The sequence below is a fragment of the Denticeps clupeoides genome, chromosome 3 (assembly GCF_900700375.1).
Source record: "Denticeps clupeoides chromosome 3, fDenClu1.1, whole genome shotgun sequence".
NCBI lineage: Eukaryota > Metazoa > Chordata > Actinopteri > Clupeiformes > Denticipitidae > Denticeps > Denticeps clupeoides.
Genome location: NC_041709.1, coordinates 31,055,101 through 31,077,735, shown reverse-complemented (window position 1 = coordinate 31,077,735; position 22,635 = coordinate 31,055,101). Strand labels below are relative to the sequence as shown.

Sequence of the window (22,635 nt, the reverse complement as noted above, 5' to 3'; positions counted from 1 at the left end):
AAACCAGCGCAATAAACGACAAACGTTTTGTCAATGTCGATTGTTCTCAGCATTAGTGCCTCATCTGTAAACCGCCATTAAACTAAGCCGCTGGCCCGTAAGGCTGCAACCGTGCCACAGGCTCCCAGTCACTCGTGTAACAGATGTGGTGATTATCTATCAAGGTTCAATTATCTGTCTCCCAGGTCAGGGTGGTTTCACTGGCAACTGGACAGGGAAATGTCCCTTTTTGAGATATATGTGGTAATGGCTGGATTGGGATTTAACCAGCAACTTTACCATTAAGTGCATGCAGCGTTCCGGTGCACTGAAGCCAAACAATATAGCAGGCGATTTAAATACAGTTATAAGCGGAAACGAGATCCGATCCGCACTCGCAGGGCCCCATGCAAAGCGGCCGCAGGAGCACGGCGAGGAGGCGGAGGGAGGGAGGCGCGGAGAAATGCCCGGATGTGCTGTACTAAAGGCCCCTCCCACTCCCCGTTCAATCCGACACACGCAGCCCGCCTGCCCGTCAGCCTCTCTGCGGATCCGCCGGAGCCTCTGCAGCCGAGCCGAGCCGAGTCGAGTCCGCCTGCGTTCGGCCCGACGCCCCGTCCGCCTCTCACTGCTATTCCGCGCCCGGCGAGGACAGACCGACCGACAGGATGGTGAGGAGCGACGGACGCGCCGCCGTGCGCCGTAACGTGCACGCCACCAGCCGCCTTCTCGCCACCACCCTCGTCCGCCTGGCGCGCGTTGCGCCGACTGCGTTTCTCGTTTTTCTTTCCCTTTTTTCTTGTGCGACAGTGCGGGCCGTTCCGCGCGTCCACTTCTTATTGACGCTCCCGTGTCCGGTGGGGGCTGCAATCCGACCAGCAGCAGCCCCGAGCCGAGAGAAATGGCGCCGAGCCTCCTGTCCGGTGTCAAACAAACATCCATTTCTTTTTTCAACCCAGAAAGACGACAGTTGTCTCGTGCACGATTTCGCGGCTTGATAATTTTATTAATAAAAAAAAATAATATATTTTTGTGCGTGTGTCGAAAGTGCCGCCGCTGTTTAACAGCCCGGGCCTGCGCGCTTGTTCCGGCATCACCTCCGCGCCGCAGAAGGTCCAGGTCTCCAGATTCACATCTCACGAGGCTGCTGGCGGCCGCCCTGCTCGTAATAAAGGCGCTTTCTCCCCCCCTCCTCCCTATCTGCAGTGCTGATGAACGAGGTGGGGGTGGCGGAGTCGCCGTCACGATTCTCGGGGCTCGGAGACGCGTCGCCGCGGTCGCGGGTCCGGCCCGGCGGCTCCGCGGTTCGCGTCACGACTGGCTCGCCTGTCACCTTCCAATTTTTGTGCGTCTGTGGACGTGCAAGAGCTGAGTTGAGGCACGCATTAAGACGCAACGACATTGGGGGGGGTCGTGGCCTAGTGGGTAACACACTCGCCTATGAACCAGAAGACCCAGGTTCAAATCCCACTTAATACCATCAGTGTCCCTGAGTGTCTCCAGAGGGGGACTGTCCCTGTAACTACTGATTGTAAGTCGCTCTGGATAAGGGCGTCTGATAAATGCCGTAAATGTTAGATTAGTTGCTTTAATCACAGAACGTAATGCACCGAAACGAACAAACCATCAAGTCTATTGCCATTCTTCTTTCGTTTAAAAATGTAAATAAAAGTATGCCTTATATACGAACAAGTAGGGATCTGTAGTTCTGTGCCCCATCTAAAGTGGCCTCGGTTTGCTTGCCCCACTGGCATTAAGGTGTAATAAGGCTAATTCGCTGAAGCTTAATTTGCTCTGTATTGTCAGCATGGCACTTGGCCCCCGATCAGATGTTTTCTCAGATGTGTCTGATACACACATTGAATCAATAAAAAATTGACTGGTTCACATGGAACAGCAGAATGACCCCATATTTTTTTTATTGATCACGCGATCAATTGCAAACAGGTACTGGTGGAACGGGTGGAATCTTGAGTTGCGCCGATTTGATGCGTGTATCTGACATCGGCCTAGACCTGTGCAATGTGGCCTAAAAATTACTACTGTGATATTTTCGAGCCATATGGCGTATTTACACGATACCTGGGTATCTCGAAATGTCCTTGAAATCACTGTATGCAAAATTCAGCTGTTTATTGCATAAAATGACACCAGTAATAATGAATGTGACCAAACCTGAACATACTAGATGGTCTTATTTTGAACCACAATATAATATAGATGAGGTTCACGTGTTCTGCTGGGCCACAGGTCTGCCGTTGTGGAGCAGGGGCTCACATTTGCTGACTGGCCGGCAACCTATAGCTTTCTCAGTAAAAATATCACGACCAGACAATTGAAACTTTGTCCTTATTTAGGGTAACCAGACGTACTTTTTTTTTTTTTTTCTTTCCAGGACAGGTTTCCTATTTTTGAAACCTGGAAATTGCGTCCGGTCGTTTCTTTTTTAATTATCTAGAATTATCCGGGTTTCTGAGCTGCCTAAACATTGAGCACATCACGATCATCCTACATGCATTTCGAGGGCTGGCAGCAGCAGTATAAAACGACCAAATGAATAAATCATAAGTCCAGAGTTCAGCAAAACCATGGACTGTTCCAAGCAGCGTATACATATATTTGTGTAATTGTTATACTTAAGTGAAGTATTTAAGTTTGATGTTTCCTTAGAATGATCTAAGTGATCTCAGTCTCCTCCCGCCATAAGACAGTTTGAAAGACCAGGCATTGAGTGTCATTTCTTATCACTCTGGTGGGTTGTCTCCAAAATCAGCACTGGGAGACACGTCCTTATTAATGTTCCTTATGATATTGGTTAATCCAATCCTGATGTTTCAATCTGTTTTCACAGGGAGTCAAGTGTCTTGCTCTGGGACACAAGTGGGGTTTGAACCTGTGACCTGGGGGTCAGTTGGTTCATTAGCCTATACTTCTGAGTTGATAGTGAAATTGTAAACGTGCTGTGAATACTCAACAACATGTAGGAATGGGGCTAGTTTTACAAGTTACAGCGACGTCTGCATAAAAATGTGTATATGTGGAAATGAGGGTCTACATATCGTTCAGTTCTCTGTTCCTGAGCAACGTTACGCAGGCAGCAGCTGTTTAAGACCAGGCTATTATTCAGGCCCTGCTGATGTTCCTTATAGAGGCTCTGTGGCCTATCAGAATCCAGCATTAAACAACTTACTCTGGAGAACAGCGCTTGGTCGCTGAAATTGGGGCTCCACCTCTTGTTTCATGTAATCAGACACACGGACGTGGACATCCAGAGTGTTTTTTCTAAAAGTAGAGTTGACCCTCAGTGACCTTTTTTTATTTTGTTCACTTTTTTTTTTTTTTCTTCTTTGGTGATTGGCGAGTGCCTCTCAACACAACGCTAGAAATAATGCCTGACCTCGCGGCAGCGCATGCAATGCGGTGAATGTCAGACGGACGCGGCGGATTCTGGAATGTCGAGGCGCGGGCGCTGCCCTAGATTGGGTTAAATAAAGTGGTTCAGAGCGGGTTGGAACAAGCCCCCGTCGCTCGACTGCTCCACTTACTGAACTGAGATGAATGCATTCCCGTCAAAATGATTCAGGCACGTCACGACCGCGGATCAGTTATGAAACTAAATGTCGTATCCAGCATGGGCCCAGTGTATTCCAAAATGCTTTAATAACCCCATTCAATAAGCAGTAATAACGACGTAACGTGGCCAGTGCTCATAAAATGTGCCAAGGAATGTAAATCTCAGGGTCAGGACTTCAGCAACCTGCAGGAATAATGTACAGCATTTAAACATTCTCCGTCCTGGCGATTAAAAAAAGGGCGGGGCAAAAGTTCTCTCCTGGCGTTAAAAAGTGGGTGGGCCAAATGTACTCTGTCCCGGCGTTAAAGGGGCGGGGCAAATGTTCTCTGTCCCGGCATTTAAGAAGGGGCGTGGCAAACGATCTCTGTCCCGGCCTTTAAGAAGGGGCGGGGCAAACGTTCTCTGTCCCGCCGTTTAAGAAGGGGCGGGGCAAACGTTCTCTGTCCCGCCGTTTAAGAAGGGGCGGGGCAAACGTTCTCTGTCCCGCCGTTTAAGAAGGGGCGGGGCAAACGTTCTCTGTCCCGCCGTTTAAGAAGGGGCGGGGCAAACGTTCTCTCTTAAGAAGATTTAGAAATGTATATATATTTTGTTCATCTTATTTCTCCCTCCACCCCGCCCCCCCAGCCTTTTTTTAATATCAGCAAGTCCCATATAGAATGCGGCAAGGCGCTGGGCTGTCCTCATTTCCAGTGCTGGAAGAATCCAGTTCTCTCTGTTGTTCTCATGCATAATGAAAGAACGCACGTCTTCAGATAAACGCTCTTCCGTGTGTGCACTTCTCAGCGCTAACAGTGCAGGACATTTGAATTTTATTAAAAAATTTTTTTTAACCCATTCAAATGTAAAAGGTTAATTTTGAAAGGGTTCATTATTTCACACTTTTAACTGCAGCACGCCCCAACCACTAGAAGCCTCAATTGTTATATGTATGGGCTGCAGAGATTTAAAAAAAACAAATAAATAAAATTTTATATATATATATATATATATATATATATATATGTGTGTGTGGGTGTGTGTGTGTGTCTCCAGACACCACATTTTCCACGGACTTCCTCCCTTTGTTTTCTATGTTATCCTGTACTTAGAGAAAGAAAAAACAAATACTATTTACTACATTCATGTCTGCACTGAAGGAGCCGCTTTTAATCCCATTGTACATGCGTATAGTGACAGACATTCTATTGATTCTATTCTGATGGAATCTGTGCTGTAATACTGTTTTTTTTTTTTTTTTTTCTTCTTCTACAGGGAAATGAAGCTAGCTATCCCCTGGAAATGTGCTCACACTGTAAGTATAAGTTGCATACAGAATGCCATTTTTCTCTATAGTTCTGAATGCTTTTCAATATAGCTGATTAATTGTGATTTTATTCCATCATTTATAACTGATGCTCATGTGACTGCAGCTGCACTTGTTCACCTTTCATATTCCTAAAGGTTTCTGGTTGTCTAATCATTTGTTGAATTTTATTTGCAACTCATACTGTGAAAGGTTTATTGGGCTTTTAATTGAGTTAGTGCAAGCTGCTTAAAAACACTTTTTTTTTTTTTTTTGTTATCCTTTATCCTTCAGCATGTTGTCATTAGATCTGAGATTTGTGTCTCGAGGCAATAATTTCTTGCAGCTCAACCATCCAGCGTGCCACAAGTTTCATTGCAGCAGTAGAGCTTCCTTTTTCATTGACTTCGCTCCGTGTTGTGCATTCCTCACACTCGTCAGCAGAGTTGGTCTGTCAGGTTCATGACACACCATCTGGGCCGCATCCCTGCAGGTCCGGCACACACTCCCAAAGCAGTACACAAGTTGCCACCGTCAGTGGGCGGCCGTAAATATGAACAGACGGATGTCGAGTCAGGAATACACACACACACACAGTCTCCCCTGGGTGTGGGCGCAGTGACTGGTTTGCGGTGGTGGACCCCAAATCCTTGACAGCAGAGAGTGGCTAAAAATGCAGACTCATAAAGGTCAGGTTCAGGGCCGGCGATGCTGCCTTGCTGTTTTTTTTTTTTTTTTTTTTTGGGAGTGGACAGTATTCCCTTGGTTTTGTCCATTTTTTAATTTAGTTTTTTGCCTTATTCATTTGGATTTAAGAGACTTTTCCTCCACTTCCTGAGCACTGCTCACTTCTCGGAGACTGTTATTTATCTCATGAGTTGCAGTTTCTAATAAGAAGCAATTGTGTTTTATAAGCATTTGTATTATGTAACAGTACCAGTGGTACGACTACATCAAAAAGTTTTGATGATGGATCTTTTAATTCTTCTAATATATATATATTTTTTTTAAAAAGTACATTTTAGAGATGGTCCTGATTTGGCTGAAAATGCAGTCACTGTACAACAAAGTGCTTTGGCATTTACTGTTTGCTTTTGTAGACTATTTACATGTCAATAATATGTGTATTGCATGCAAAGAACTATTTCACATTCTTCCACTTGTAAAATAAGTGCTTCATATTTGAAATCAACATATCAAATTTATCAAATAACTAAAACATTGTTGAAACCTGTAATACAAAAAAAACCCCACTTGCATTATGAACTGGAACCGTGATGATAAAACCACGTTTTAAACAACAAATTAGGGACAGTGGTGGTCTAGTGGTTAAGGAAACGGCCCCATAGTCAGAAGGTTGCCGGTTCGAATCCCGATCCGCCAAGGTACCACTGAGGTGCCACTGTGCAAAAGCACCGTCCCCACACACTGCTCCCCGGACACCTGTCAGGGCTTCCCACTGCTCACCAAGGGTGATGATTAAATGCAGAGGACAAATTTCACTGTGTGACTGTCACTTCACTTTACTTTATCAAATCAGCTGATTTGTATGCATGATCAAGAGTTTGCAGAGTTTGGGCAGAACCGATCGGGCATGTCCATTTTTTTTTTATTTGCAAATCCCCTCATCGGTCTTAAAACCCTGGTGAGATAATTGGGATTGTTGGGTTTTATCATGTTACTCCTCCTACAACAGCTGACCTACATCATTTAATGCCACTGGGAATCTGCAGTGACCCCGCGGCACCCGAGGGCTTCCACCAGGACTCCCACCTGGAGAGCCCTGCCCCCGTCTCCTTATGGACCTCCTTACTGTGGGATATTTTTGGGAGCCTCACCCTCCGGGTGCCCCTCCTGCGCCAGTCCTACAGCAGCTGTTCTCTCCATCAAGCTGGAAAGATACGCAGCCTTGAGTTCAGGAACATGCTTTAATGGCACGACAAAAGACATGGTGCAAGTGGAGTGTTCACTAATGTCACCTTGTTTGCATCGTCAGAATTTACATAAACGCAAAAAAAAGACTGCTCGCTAGTTATCTGTATGTTTATCTGTATGTTCTACACCGGCTTTGCTGGTGTGTAATTATTTTGGCTTTCCTGCCAGACACAGCGTGCGCTGCACTGCTCTGAAACCCACTGTTTTCTATAGATTGCATGACGCAAGAGAGGTCAGTGACATACGTGTCATGATACATGGGTCACGACTAAATTTGTCTAAAAAAATATCAATGTTTGATGTCCCTGTATCGATTCAATATCGCCACAGAAAATATTGCTTCAGAAATATACAGTGATATTTTCCAACAGCCCTACCCGCTACCAAACCAAACATGTAGATGCTGCTTCTCAGACAGGATAATGCCTTTAATTTAAATATGCTGCATTCATCTCGAAAGCCCCTGTTTCTTGGCTGCATATATCAGACTATTTTCTGATATTTGCCTTCCTGTGTAGCTAAACTCCAATTATTCAATGTAGTTTAATCATTTAAATGTAGAGCTACTTGACTGTGGCAAAAACTATAATCAGTATTCTTAAGCATCATAATCTTTTTATCTTAAACACATTTTCTTGATTGTTTGATGGCAAAGATCTGATCGAAATTAAAATGTGATCACTGTGAAACACTGCAGCACAGCAAGTGGTGACACAACGAAATGTGTCCTCTGCTTTTAACCGTCACCCTTGGTGAGCAGTGGGCAGCCGTGACAGGCGCCCGGGGAGCAGCGTGTGGGGACGGTGCTTTGCTCAGAGGATTCTTGGCTGGTTTGGCAACTTTCTGATTATGGGGCGGCTTCCTCAACCGCTAGGCCACCGCCCCATTGTTATTTACACGTTGTTTTTGTTCGGTTATGTTTTTGGGTTTAGGGTCACATGGGGCACAACAGGGACACAGTGGATGGTGAAGGGGCAGGAGGGACAGTATTTCATCATTGGTGTTCTCGGTTGGGGTTTTACTGGGGTTTATGCAGTGGGGACAGCAGGTCTTCCTTCGTTTCTCCGTATTTTCACGTCTGACTCTCGCCGCTGATGGGCAGACCCGAGTCGCCTCTCGGCGCAGTAGAAGCGGTCTCACCGACGAATGAGAATGGCCTGGGTGCCACCGATCTGTGGCACCTCATTATGATAATCCTTGCACAAGACGCACGCGAAGATGTTCTGATATTCCCGAGCATGATGGCGAAGCATGACACAGCACACGCTCACCCATATCCGTACCCAGGCCCCCTCGCTTTCACTCTCACAGCCTTGCGTGGGTGGAGCTTGTGGGAGTCCGTCACTGTTCAGGACGGAGCAGGAAATGGGGAGAGAGAGACAGAGAGAGAGAGGACAGCCGTGCATTTACAAAAACTGAAGATGCGTGTCAGGCTGTTTGGGGGGGGACGTTTGCTGCTTCCGAATGCGTAACCGTGCCACATGTGGGAGGCTGGCTGCCTCTGCCGCAGTAAATTAGCGAGAAGATGGAGAGAGCGACCTGTTATCCGCACGCGTACATGCAGGCATCATGAGAAGAAACGTGCATTGTCCTCAACATAGTCACGTTATCCTACATGCTCCTGACATCTTATTCCGTGGAACGATACGGAACACAAAAGCGAGGAAGAATGGCTCATGGAAATGATTAGAATATTACCCGCTGTCAGCCACAAAAGGAAATCACCTCTTTTTCAATTTCAGGTCCCTTTCAGAACCCTTAGGAGGTTTCTGAGGGTGAATTGGGATTTTTTGCCCCAGTTGCCAGAATGGCAGGATATGCATGCAGTCAACCATGTGCCCATCTGTAAAGGATGATCTTCCACAGCCTAGTTCATATCTTTTATCTTGCAGTTACAAGACCAGTCAGCACTCAGCGTGAGGTGTGTCTCACGGTTCCTTTCGAATACGATTATCGATGCATCCCATCTACAGAGTTCCTCGGCCGTTAAAAGAACATGGTTTTTCCTGTCAGACAGGTCTATAGGATCTTTGCTGGCTTTATGTCACGCAGTGCTGCGTGTGTCCCTTCCATGCTCCGCGTCTCTTTTTAAGTCACGTAAATTACAGCTGCTGATCTACGGCGGAACATGATTGGTCCATTTTACTCGGCTTTGGGCTGCTCGAACTTGGAGGAAGAAATGCTGATTAAGTTTTTTTTTTTTTCTTCCTCATTTGTACAGAAATTTCAAAGAATGTATGTTCAAGAAAATTGGCCTTCAATTGGTAATTGAAAAGTCACAACTTCTTATGTAAAATTGCGTACGTACCCGGCCTCAATTTTTCTGCATTACTTCGCATTATGTTTTCAAATACATCCGTGAGATGAGAGTTAAGGCGTCGTTCACGCGGACTCCTGAACGGCGACCGTTTTTCTGCTGTTGCTTGGGCATTTAGATGGAGTTAAATAAACGCCACATGCAACGTTTCATTTGCATCCATTTCTGCTGCAATTCCAACAAACGATAAACAGTGACTGGCGTTAAAAAAATGGTCCACCGAACAAAGCATCGTCCCCGCACACTGCTCACCAAGGGTGACGAGGATTCATCTCAATGGGTTCTGTGCTGGATGAGGCTGAACGTTCCGTCACTACCGGCACTACTTTTTTATTACTGTGGTGCCCTGTTTACTACCGTCACGTCTTTAGTTCGGTTCGGCTATCTGGTTCCCAAGTTTGTTGGGACGCGCCGATAATTGTTCTAAATTTGTTCCTTAATGAGTGTGTGGGAGCCGTGCCGGTGGGCGGTGGCGAGGGACGTTATGAAAGCGCTTGGAGGCTCTTCTCAGCGCGGGTCCCACTCCGCCACCCCCAGCTGCTTTCCTGGTTTGCCGGGCGGGGGGTGTTTCCCTTGAGCGAGGACCGCAGCAGCCGCCAGTGAGCTCCGTCTTTACATGGCCGGTAGAAAACCGGTATCAAGCCGCGTTGTGTGATTGCTCTGACCTCTTTCCTTTATTTCAGCATGTATCTGCAGCTTTCTCCAGGAGGGTGTAGTGAGGTATACCTGGAATACTGTGGCTTTTGTCTGAGGATAAAGTGAAGTGATACACAGCACACGGTGCACACAGTGAGCCTCAGTGAGCAGCCATGACAGGTGACCGGGGAGCACCACCCTGTGGTGGACGATCCCTGACTGTACGTTTACATTTACGGCATTTGGCAAACGCCCTTATCCAGAGCGACTTACAACGTGCTTTCAAGTTACCATCGATGAAGAGATCAATTCCGGTTCACTAGGACCCCAACTATGAATACATCTATTTTATTCACTCTGTTTTAGTTTCTGTACAATAAGTTCGACAATAAGAAAAGTTACAAGTTCATCTAAATATTCTCAAGAGGAAGGTCTTGAGCTGTCGTTTGAAGATGCTCAGTGACTGAGCTGTTCTGACCTCGAGGGGAAGTTCATTCCACCACCGAGGGGCCAAGGCAGAGAAGAGTCTAGATGAACGTCTTCCTTTTACCTTCAGAGATGGAGGGACCAGGCGAGCAGTACTGGAGGCTCGGAGTATACGAGGTGCAGTGCGAGGTGTAATAAGGGCTGTGAGGTAGGATGGTGCTACTCCATGTTTGGCTTTGTAGGCCAGCATCAGTATTTTGAACCTGATGCGTGCAGCTACTGGGAGCCAGTGGAGGGAACGTAGCAGAGGGGCGGTGTGGGAGAACTTGGGAAGGTTGAATGCTGTTTACATGTTAATTGATTTCTCTGACGCGAAGCGATTGTGATACTCTGCAGCAGAGCACACGCTGACACAACGGAACATGTCCTCTGCTTTTAACCGTCACCCTTGGTGAGCAGTGGGCAGCCATGACAGGCACCCGGGGAGCAGCGTGTGGGGACTGTTTTTTGCTCAGGGGCACCTCGGCAGATCTAGGGTGTAGTAGCCTAGTTGGTAACATACTCTCTTATGAACTAGAAGACCCAAACAAATGGCGTTTACCATAGACAAAAAGTCAAGAACATTTTAGTTTTTATTTAGCCCGTTATCACATACAGTATGTCTCAATGGGCTTTGACAGGCCCTGCAGTGTACCCTTCCTCCACTAAGGAAAAAAAGGAGAAGCCTTGGGAAGGAGTGACTAAGAGAGGGGATCCCCTTCCAGGGTACAGGGAGCCTGCAATAACGCTGGCCGTGCCACGGACCCACAGTTCTACTGATGCTTAGCAAACAATAATTTCACAGCGGTGTTTTAAACAGTGAGTATATTGGACAAATGGGTAGGAAATCCTCAAATGTGTGTCACTCCTGTAATCAGGCTTGTGGGTGTGAAGGAAGACGGTAGGTGTGTGTGTGTGTGTGTGTGCGTCACGTGTCTTAGTAAATAAGCTTATGCTCTGTAAAGCAGCGGGACACTGGCCACAGGCTTGTCTCCTGTATGCAGCCGACGTGTTGGCTTCATTTAGGACCGCGATGGCCGGCAGGCAGAAGAAAGCAGGTAAGGCTCCATCCAACGTGACCGATTTCCCGCTTGTGGGGCCAAGCGGGGCGCTGGGCCCCGACGTAACCTCTCGGCCGAAAGAGTCTTCCTGTCAAACCTCACGTCTTGTCAGAACCACAACCCTAGAGGGGAAATGGGACATTGAACGCCCCCCTCTCTCTTTCTATTTCAGTTGATGCTGATGAGATTAAGAGACTAGGCAAGAGGTTTAAGAAACTCGACCTTGATAACTCCGGTTCCTTGAGCGTGGAGGAGTTCATGTCTCTGCCTGAGCTGCAGCAGAATCCTCTAGTACAACGAGTTATTGACATATTCGACACAGACGGCAATGGGGAAGTTGACTTCAAAGGTATGTTTTGTTTTTTACTCACTCATGTACTGAATGGGGTATGTGGCAAGTATTTCACACCATAGAACTAAAAACTATAGTAAAATAATTTTAGGTTGTATTGTAAAAAGTGTGTTCAGACTTTTTGGGTAAAAAGGAGCAGTACCAGGGTAGAAATGGTTGATGGATAGACAAATTGCACGAATCCAGAATCCTACTCAGTAACAAAATGCATCCTATCTCATGTTTAGGGGGGGTGTTCTGCAAAAACGTACTAAATCAGTAAATTATTACTGGTGGTTTGAATGCATCTGATTATGAAGAACAAAGAGACTTTTATAATATAAACTGACCCATAACCTCATTGAAAATGTGTATATGTACACATTTAGGTTATATAACAAAATTAAAATTATCTGTTGTAACATGCGCACCAATATCCTGATTATGAGGCTTATCTTTTCTTTTCTTTTTTAATTATGGAATCATGGTTATTCATTCATCTGCATGTACATAATACCCCTATACATGCTTCCGTTTATGTTGCACTGAAACAGGGTTCTTTGGTCCGTGCAATAATCAATATGACGTTTGTTTGTTAGTTTTTAATTATTAATTATTTATACATCACCCAAAATAATGACCGATGTGTCAAATTAATGCAGCAGAAAAAAATCTCTGTCCTCCTCCGGCCCCTCGACAACACCAGTGTTCTTCAGGCTTGGGATTGCCGTCACGAAAACGTTCTGAACTCATCTGAACTTTTCTCCTCAATCCAGAGTTCATTGAAGGAGTTTCCCAGTTTAGTGTCAAGGGGGACAAGGAACAGAAGCTGCGCTGTGAGTAACCAGGCACTGCTACGAAGGTCATACTGAGTGTTCCTTTAATAATACACAATGTTCAGATGTGAACACCTACATCGTGTTGTGTGTGTCTAGGCTGCAATCAGAAGCTTTACATGTAGAAATATAAGAGCCCAACTGCGTTTTGAAAGTTGTTCATGTTCCGTTTGTCTGCTGGCCACCAGTCGCGTTCAGGATCTACGACATGGATAAAGATGGCTACATATCGAACGGGGAGCTCTTCCAGGTGCTTAAGATGATGGTCGGCAACAACCTGAAGGACACCCAGCTGCAGCAGATCGTGGACAAAACCATCATCAATGCAGACAAGGACGGAGATGGTAGAATATCTTTCGAGGAGTTCTGTGCGGTGAGTCTGGATCCTGAGTTCATTTGCATGGTGTATTGCCCTTCTAAGCATGTTTTTCTACAGAATTTCAAGAAACATAATGATGTTTCAGCACCTCCTTTGTATATGTTTTATATGTTGTATAATCTATATTATACATTTATATATATGTATATTATATAATGTATATGCATACAGTTATATATGTTTTAGTACTCCTTTTAAATGCACATGGCACTATGGTGTGGGTGGAGTAGTCTTCCCCGGTCCTGCTGCAGATTGATTCTTTACCAAGAAGATGTTTCTTTTATTATTTTCCTTGATTTACATATAAAGCAGGAACGTTTGGTATGTGTAATGTCATGTTCGAGAAGTTACCAACACTTAACCGGGCGTGTCGGAACCGTGCTGTAAGCCAAAGAAATGTAGAGTGTGATGGAAACCCCAGCAGTGGTGTGAGATCCTCTTTCCTCCCTGCTTACTCCCTTCTCTTGGTGTGTGGAGTTTCCTCCACTACACACTCGAGGCGTGGACCTTCACTGGTCTCACAATTCCATTGCAGTTAAATGATCAATGCCTCGATCATCGATGCATTCCATACATTTTCTACATTGCTTAAGGTCTCATTCAACCATGTGGATGCTTTAACTCACCTGATGCCACAAACACCAGAAACGTGCCTGGCTCGAACCTCCATGGGGTCAGGTGAACGCGGACTGAATGCAGACCATTTTTCTTCTCATCGGAACGAATCTAAAGCTGCATTTCACAATGAAAGCAGCATGCGCGGTGCTGGCCGTGAGGTTTGCGCTTCTTCGTAAAAGATCAGCTTTGTGTGTGTGTGTGTGTGTGTGTTTTTGAAGATGCAGACCAAACACTAGCCTGCTTCAATTCTATTGGTTGCACAAAAAATACTTCACGGCACGCAGTTCACCTTTGACCGCGGTGCGCGCACAAGGCTGCCAAGTGGTGTGCCGTTCAACACCCCTGTTACACACCGACCCAAACAGTAACACTGCGCAGTAGAGGGTTAGAAAATATTTATACAGCAATATATTGCAATGGTGATATTTTATCAATACAGGGACATCAAATCGCTGGTTCAGTCCTCTACAAGCACCACACCAGCCTTGGATAACTCACTGGGCACTTAAATATATTCTTTTCAATCTTATGCATTCTATCTTAACGCTTTTGGTGACCACTAGTTCAGTGTGTTAAAGTGGAAAGACAATTCAGTTCTGAGTAATGTTGTTTTGGCTGAATTATTAATGAAATATGATCGACCCAGATCGTACACAACAGTTCTGATGGGAAATTCTCTGGGCGGACAAAGCATGTGAAACGGGAGAATGTTAAATACAGAGGTCACATTTCGTTGTGTCACCGTGTTCTGTGCTGCAGTGTTTCACGACGACTTTTACTCTTTAGACATATCACCATTTCTAGCTACTGCAGGACCCTAGACGGGAATCTTTTCGCCTGAGAGAGCCAGGAACGGCACATCTTTTAAAATATAATCCTGTGAGAGCCATACAACATGTTTAAATACAATTAAATGTGTACATGTTATATAAGACCAACACTTTTAAAGTACGATGGTATGATCAGAACAGCTCTTGCCTACAGAGGCGTGTCTTTAATTCATTTGATTATCTTGTCTTTATTTGAAAAGTTGTCAAAGTTCATGAACAACATCAAGCATGAATGTGTTTGCATACTCCCCGTCCGTTTCTCACAATTGCTCGCGAGCCATAGGTTCCCAACCCCTGGACTAGGGGAACTTGTATTAATGTTAAATATTCTCATAAAGTGACTTTTTTTTAACAATTATATATTGCCATTCATGATTACAGAGGTGGGTGAATTCCATGAATGTGACGTAAACAGGGTCTCACTTTACATGCAAGGTGTTTGAACACTGCAGCACAGCACACGGTGACACAGTGAAACGTGTCCTCTGCTTTTAACCATCACCCTGAGTGAGCAGTGGGCAGCCATGACAGGCACCCGGGGAGCAGTGTGTGGGGACGGTGCTTTGCGCAGTGGCACCTTGGCGGATCGTGATTCAAACCTTCTGATTACGGGGCCACTTCCTTAACTGCTAGGCCACCACTGGCCCTACCTCATAACTAATAGAAAAGGAATATAATAGCGTAAACACATGAAGGAATAACAGTTTGACAGCCAGTATTTCACTGCAGGCGATGAAGAATCGACTGACTTCTCTGACTCTTGTTCCAACAGGTCGTGGGTGGATTGGACATACACAAAAAGATGGTGGTGGATGTGTGATTGGCCCGGCCAGGCAGCCCCTTGTGAAACCCATTTTGTTTGGTTCTGTTTTTTTTTTCCTGTGTTATTTCTTCTTATGTTCTGCTTTCTTCTCCATTTCTGACGATCTGTTCAAGGTCTCCAGCCCTGCTGTTCCTTTTTCTCTCTCCCTTGAGTGGAAGTATTTCTCTGTGAAACCGCCTTTTTTATTCTCTCTCTCTCTCTCTCTCCCCCCTCTCTTTTCCCTTGTTCGCTTACTCCACAACTCAACCCAACCCAAACCATGTGAAGCCAACCTCTTTAAGTGTTCATGAACATGAACGATGTACTTGCATAACCCGGTGTAGCACTGGAAGAGGACCCAAAGGACCGATTTTGTTACATTGAGCAAGCATTTCAGTTTGGTGAAGGAAGGGAAGAGGCTTAGTGTGTGTGTGTTTTTGTGATTTTTATTTTTTTTTTCTCTCACTTTAAGGGGGATTTTAAAAATATATATATATATATTTATTTTGCTCTTTTCTTTAAAATGATAAATGGAATATCTACAGGGAACGTGAGGTGTAGTTGGGAGGGACGAATTCTTGATGTACTTGATTTCAACACAACGTAAAAAGAGCATGAAGTGCCAATGAGAACGTCAGCAATTTATCTCTTATCGGGGGTGGGGGGTTGGATAGACTACATGTGAAAGTACAATTACACCAAAAGTTATATATGGCTTTGTTTTCTGCTTCCAGGCTATTTCTATTGGGTTTTTGTTCATGCAATGAGCTGGTATGAATTCTAACACTTAAGGTCTTGCACACTTACAGAATATCTTTAAATTTTTTGTAATTTGGTGATTGTATGCTGTATTTATAGTATCAGGAATTTCATCTGCCATCTAGCTTTCTTATCAGTAGAGAAAACTATTATATATATTTATGCACATGCAACCTGAAGGTTTACCTTTTGAGACTTTGAGAAAACAGTGCATAATAAGGGACTGATTTGTGCCATGTGGATGAAAATCTTTATTAACCTTTTTATTGTAATTCGTAATCTTCTTTAGGTTTTTGACATTTAAGGTAATAATATTTCTGGTCTTAGGCATTTATTTGCGTACATATAGGCTTACAAGGTATGAAAAGAAAAGGTTTTAGTTGTCAGAAACTTGACGTTTACCAGGTAATCGTTTATTTAAATCAGGAGACTGGGGGGATTAGCGGTTCAAGCATCAGACAGGTTTTACAGTGCTGGTGAACTTTAGCTTTCTGCTTTTGTGCTATAAAACCCCTTGTACCTTCACACTGGCAGATTGCATTTGCTCCCTTCCAGGCCTGTCACTCTTCTCACTTCCAACCATGTCTCCTTTCCCTTGCAGCTTCAGTTTTTTTTTTTTTTTTTTTTTGGTAACCAACCAAGGATTTTAACGTGGACAAATGAAAAGAAAAATAAGGAAAGACTTTACACTGACAGAAAAAGTTAAAAAGGGTCTCTGTTTAGTTTTTTTTTTCCTTGTTTTTTTGCTCGACTGAATGCTCCCACGGGATTGACTGGGGAGACTTTTTTTCACCTGGGGCGCACGAGTTTGTTCCTTCAGACAAGTGATGCACGAGGATGGCTCTTCTGTCTTTCCCAAAGGCCGTTGAGGTCTTGTGATGTACTTGCATGACATGGAGAGTGTCTGTATTTAACTTTTTTTTTTTTTTTTTTTTTTGTGCATGTAGATGAGAATTTGAAGAGCTCCTCTTGTTTACATATGAATCGTAATGTTAATATTATATGAATGACAATTATATATTAGTATGTGGATGTTGCCAAACTTTTGGTAAATGTTTAAGTATGAAAAATATTAAAAGTAACGTAACACCACTACATGTATCTATCATTCTAATAATGATAACAATAGCCTAATTATTATTATATTCTCTTGGATCAGTGTCACTTAAATTCCAGCAAATCTTTGTCAGACGCCATTTCGAGGGGGACCCATTTGTGAACCCTTGTCCCCTCATTTTTTTGATTTGATGCAGGTCTTTTTCTTTTTTGTACAGATTATTTGTTATTAAAATTGTAGTATCAGTACTCTCTCCATTTGGTTTTGTTTGAGCTAGAATGTCCTGTTTTAGGAAAGTGGGGTCCTGTATCCAAGGGGAGTGTGTCTGTGAAAGGGGTTGTAGGTGTGGGCTTTAAAATGGTTTCAGTTTTGGCTTCTTCCCCCCCTCATCTTTGCATGCTGCATCATACGCCGTGGGATCCATTGAAACTTCATACATAAAACTGAGAAATAAACCATTTGAAACTTGTTCCTTTGCTGTCCTGTGGAATTTTCTGTTCATACGCAGCAGTGAACGCTAGAGGTCAGTATAGTTCCGCTCATCGTGCAGCGACATCCACACACTCTTTAATAAAAAAAAATGTATCAATGCAACAGTTTCCCTGCGTTACTCGATTTTATATATATATATTTTTTTTTTTTGACTTCGCATATTAAATCAAGTGCACGAATATGAAACTCCTGGAATATATTTGTTTTAATCTCGCGGGATTTCATTTTCTCATTCTGCCTGGCGGACAAACCAAGCGCTTACGCAAGGTGTCTACTAAACCATTATTTAGCCGTAATAAGTCTACAAGCACATGTAAAGTCATTATTAATACGTGTTTAGTTCGTATTTAGACACATTTTTGTGTCTAAATACGCTAGCACATGCCAATGTTATGCTAATCAGTCAGTTTCCTGTTGTCACGTGACACGCCATTTCGCCCCCAAAATGTGATTTAAGTGTCCAACCCAGAATAAAAATGCCGAGCATTCAAGGTCACCTTCACAGACTCTGCGTGAAATAAGCTGCTGATTGAAATCACACTTTTTGACAGAAGGCCGACTTTAACTAATAATAATATCCAATAACCAATCTAGTGCATGGGACCAGATGGCCATCATTGGGTAACTTTTACATCAAAACCAGCAGCCACATCACAGGGTATCGAGGGACTAATCTTATTCTGGGAAGCTGCTTCCTTGAGAGATGATTGCTCGTATGTTGAATAAAGGCGGTGTTAGGAGCCGTGCAGGTATCCGTGTCTTTCCTGACCCGAGTCGAGTTGAGATTGAGGGTTCGGGGTCGTCCAAAGTTCAGCCAGATTCTCGGGTGACTGGTATTGATGGTTATCGGCGAGATTTGTGTGTCATACCGGAAAGCGGACTCTGCAATAACCCTATCGCACATCCTCCTGAGACAAACGGCTCCTCTCAACAGGTGTGGTGACAAATGGCGTGCTGGTGTGGCCTTCAAACGGATCCATAACCATCTACCTGCTCAGGCCACTGGGGCTGTTCGTTTTTTGGAGAGGCGTCCCGTCGAACCCGACATTCGGGGCGGAACAAGAGCGGCCGTCGGCCAGTGAAACCTCATCTCGCCGCCGGCGTTGCGGGCCGGGCTACGGTTACACACCTGTCCGCAGATAACGCCACTCGGCTTTCAGGTGCACTCAGGTGCGTGGGGGCGCGGCCGAGCGGCTATCGCTGCATCAGACAGGTGTCAGCGCTGTAATGAAGGGGACGTCACTCTTCTGGACGTTCTCCACGCGCCTACCGAATTCAGAATACATAAAGCAATAATAATAATAATAATAATAAACATTTCCTTTATATGATTTAATAGACTTTTTTTTTTTTAAAAGCAGTACGGCTTCGATAAATACACTTACTCTCAATTATTTAACAACAAAAAGACAGAACAGTAAAAAAGAACCCAAGAATGACTTCAGAATAGAAAAGAAAAGATTTTTCCGATTGTGGAACAAACGAACGAACGGAGTACGTGTTGATTTTCTGGGCTTCTCAGCTCCGATGCCAGTTCCGGGCTTGGAGAGTTTGCGTGGCTTGCATTCGGAGCCGCCGCCTCTCCAGGGCCTCCTGCTTCTTCCTCTCGATCTCCGCCTCGGAACACTTGCCCGCAGGCAGACGGACAGCCAGGCCTGCGGAACAAAGCCAGACGTGCTTTCTGTCTTTATGCTCTTTTTTTGGTTTTTTTTAAAGGGATGGGATCTCTACCTTTGTTTGTAACCGTGGTGCTGGGTCTGTTGGAGGTACGATCGTCTAGAACCTTCCCAGGTGGCCGAAGGGACTGGAGGACGGCCCTCGCCCTCTGCTGCTGGTCGGGTGTGGCGCGACTGGCGGCGTTCTCCACGGCAGACGGGTTTCTAATTCGAGTTAAACTGTAGGGCGCTTCGATCTGAGGGTTTGGGCGGTTCAGCGGGATGCGGAGAGGAACCGTCCCAGAAGATAAACTGCACAACTGGGTCACAGGGCTGCTGAGGTTGGCCACAGGCCGGGGAACCGTACACATGTTTCGCGTGGGAAAGGCGTTCGTCTTCCTGTGCATCTGCGCCGAAGATGTGAGGGGCTTCGGATCGGTCTTCAGGGTCTTCACTCGAGGTGCTGCATCCTGGCCAACCGCTACGATCTTCTCCAGGTCTTCGCATGCTTCAAACAGCAGGTCATCATCGTCCATACTGTCACCCCAATCAGAAGCAAACAAAGAGTCCAGGTCCTCATCTGGGATCTCATGAGTGCCTTCCAGACCACCGACCTTCTCACCTGCTTGCTCTGTGGTCGGCTGGAGCTGCCTGGACAGATGGGGGACGGTGGTGGTCAGCAGTGGAGTTTTGGTTTCCACCACGCTGCTTTGTAGTTTTTCATTTCTGAAAGTTGACTGAATTTGCTGTTTACCAGGAACGTCACCTCTTAGTGTCTCTTTAACTTGACGAACAGGGCTTGGCTGTAGCTGGAATGTCCTCCTGCCGCCAACGTTCTCATTCTGACCTTGAAACCTGCTGCTGCTGTGACCGGGGTCTCTGCTTCTCAAGCGGTTAGAAAACGGACTCCTATGCAGACTTGGTACTTCTGGCTTTTGAGTCATCTGAAAAACCAGAGAGTCGTCCAGCAGGTCATCGTTGTCCCAGTCATCTTCAAACCCACCGCCAGTGGACGGGCGGCCAGGTACCATCTCACCAGTTCCCATGGAGGCACCAGACGCCGCCTGGCTAAAATCAGCAACACTTCCAGTCGGCTCATCAAAGAGAAGATCAAAGTCAGCATCCATGTCCATGTCCAGTAACGTGTGGTCCTTGTTCACACCGCTTTGTAGCTCGTTGTGCGGGTCATCGTCCAAGCTCTGGTTGAGACGCTCCTCCTGAAGAGCCTCATCTTGCTGGTTCAGGTTAAAGTCGAACTGCTTCGCTAACCTCAGGAGGTCATCGACAGCGCTCTGCCTGCAGGACGACATGGACCCCTTCAACTTTGGACGACTTCAACATAACGACCACGTGCAAATTAACACAACAAATGACGTAAGGCAGGACGACTGGACACTAAACGTACTTTGTGGACTTTGCCTTCAGCCTGGGCTGGGACATCTCTGGGGTGCAGGGGATGGCACTGTCTCCAAACCACTTCTGCAACGAAGACTCGGTGGCCGTGGGCCTGCCATGCTGCCAAAAAAAAGGGGCTCATTCTCCCACTCGTTCCATTGATCTTCCGAGTCACACGTATCTGCACACGAACCTGAGGCGCCAGTCGGCTTGCGATATCAGATATGTCCACTGGTACAACGGCTTTCGATCTTCGGCCGCCTCTTCCTATGAGCAGAATTTGTACAAGCAGATGCTGATTTGAATTGGTAGAATACTAACCCTATTAGCAGAATGGCTATTCGAGCGCTCAACAATATCACCAATAACAACACTTCATACAACTCCAATACACTCAATCACTTCTGGACTCAATTCCCATAGAAATCCTTGCACAAACTTTTAATTGAATTTTTAAACTTTTTTACTTTGTCACTTTATACTTTGACTCCACCTATTTGCACACCTTCACCCTACCTGTTACACATTTTATGTTTTAGGTTAAAAACATAAAAGTGTAATATTTGGTTATGTTTGTAATATTTGCATATTGGTTAATTGTTTACTTGCAATATTTGCAATACTCTTGTCTGTAGCAGTTGCAAAAAGCATTTCACTGCATATCATACCGTGTATTCATTTGAATCAATAAAAGGTGTGTCTATGTGATTATTCATGCTCAGACACACACCGGTGACTAATTTATTGGAAAGTCAGGCTTGTATTTGGGCTGGAACTACATTTTAATTCCAGCTCTTGAAATTAAAAATGCAATAGTGCACGCTCAACAGATCAGCTGATAATCACATTTTAATGTCAATAAAAGTCAACAAATGAAAATGTTCAGGTGCAAAATATATGTACATATACACAGATCTAACCTCTGCGAACTGGCGAGGGTGACGTTGGATCCCAAATAATTTCGTGCTGAATGTCGGAATCGTTATACGGCGACTCGCAGGTTCCAGGGCAACAAAATCTATTCCGGGTCAGACGAGTGGGAGTCTTGAACTCTAATAAAATAAATAAAAACATTAAACAAGGAACAGCCTACATGAACATAAAACTAATATTAAAAAACGATGAAAGTACAAGTGAACTGCAGCTGCAAGCCCCTTGGGTGAGACACTCGCCTATGAACCAGAAGACCCAGGTTCGAACCCCACTTACTACCATCATGTCCCTGATCAAGACACTGAACCCTGAGTGTCTCCAGGGGGGACTGTCCCTGTCACTACTGGTTGTAAGTCTGATAAATGCTGTAACTGTAAATGCAGGAACCAGAGGGTCGCCACTGCCACCATGACCCTGGACTCAATGAGAGGACAGACGATGGAACCTTCCACACCGATTTGAACGTGCCACGTTTCATTATTTTTTATTTCAGGAAGGTTTTGACCTGCAAGGGGCCGATTTGAAGCTGAATAAGGAACTACAACGACCTGGCTGTGAAGGCGGCGGCGGCGCGGCCTTCGGGCTCCTCTTCAGCCGGTTTATCTTCGCCTTGCTCTGCGCGGGTCGCCCGCGGTCCATGTTGCTTCATCGCCGCCGCGGGTCGCGTTTAGAAACGGTCGCCATGTCCCTTCTAGACGCCGCAGACATGTTTTGACGCGCGATTCAAGCGATCCGCCAACACCTTCCCGTGATGCCTTTCGGACGAACGTGGTGGGTGACGTAACGCAGCCGAACTAAAGTACGGGTTGCCAGATTTGTATATTCCACGCCGAATTAAAAGAGTGCAGGGTTTAAATAAAAATAAAATAAAAACTCTCCCCCCTAACGACTGTATCATCTCAATTGCAATGAGATAACACGCATACTAGTATACACCAGTATGAATTTTAATTCGATTTTTTTTTATTTTGTAGGCCCAGCCCTTATATCCACACCCAAAAAGACGTGTATGACCCCCATTTTTATGTGAAAGCGATTAGCAGTGGGCAGCCATGAAAGGGGAGCAGCGTGTGGGGACGGTGCCTTGCTCGGTGGCACCTTGGCGGCTCGGGATCCTGTTTCCTTGCCCGCCAGGCCAACCACCGCCACTGCCCCCAGAATGCATTTGTTGCATTCGCTTTGAATTTGAGGAATGCACAAGTGTCTTTGTCGGTGTCCCACCGCTGGTACCCTTACAGAACACGTTTCATGTTGCACGGCCGCTGCTCCTGAACAGGATATCCTACTGGGCCAAAGAAA

The 22,635-nt window shown here is 45.3% G+C and overlaps 2 protein-coding genes across 4 annotated transcripts; one reads left to right on the top strand and one right to left on the bottom strand.

Annotated features, from left to right (window-relative positions):
- Nucleotides 1-470: 470 nt before the first annotated feature.
- On the top strand, nt 471-17,332 carry ppp3r1b (protein phosphatase 3 (formerly 2B), regulatory s1ubunit B, alpha isoform, b). Of its 3 annotated transcripts, XM_028972497.1 has the most exons (6): nt 471-650; nt 4,805-4,844; nt 11,422-11,598; nt 12,357-12,416; nt 12,605-12,789; nt 15,016-15,144. In XM_028972497.1, exons 1-6 carry the CDS (start codon nt 648-650, stop codon nt 15,061-15,063), a joined length of 513 nt encoding a protein of 170 aa, XP_028828330.1. In that variant the 5' UTR covers nt 471-647; the 3' UTR covers nt 15,064-15,144. The 3 variants fall into 3 exon arrangements, with proteins under 3 accessions (XP_028828330.1, XP_028828328.1, XP_028828329.1); XM_028972496.1 differs by lacking the exons at nt 471-650; nt 4,805-4,844 and adding an exon at nt 11,069-11,246 and having other exon boundaries at nt 15,016-17,332; XM_028972495.1 differs by lacking the exons at nt 471-650; nt 4,805-4,844 and adding an exon at nt 11,056-11,246 and having other exon boundaries at nt 12,605-17,332.
- A 1,345-nt stretch (nt 17,333-18,677) lies between these two features.
- Nucleotides 18,678-22,084, bottom strand: etaa1a (ETAA1 activator of ATR kinase a). The gene is made up of 6 exons (XM_028972237.1): nt 21,885-22,084; nt 21,324-21,455; nt 20,597-20,670; nt 20,414-20,523; nt 19,085-20,304; nt 18,678-19,008 (listed from the first exon to the last, which is right to left on the bottom strand). Exons 1-6 carry the CDS (start codon nt 21,973-21,975, stop codon nt 18,872-18,874), a joined length of 1,764 nt encoding a protein of 587 aa, XP_028828070.1. The 5' UTR covers nt 21,976-22,084; the 3' UTR covers nt 18,678-18,871.
- Nucleotides 22,085-22,635: the final 551 nt, after the last annotated feature.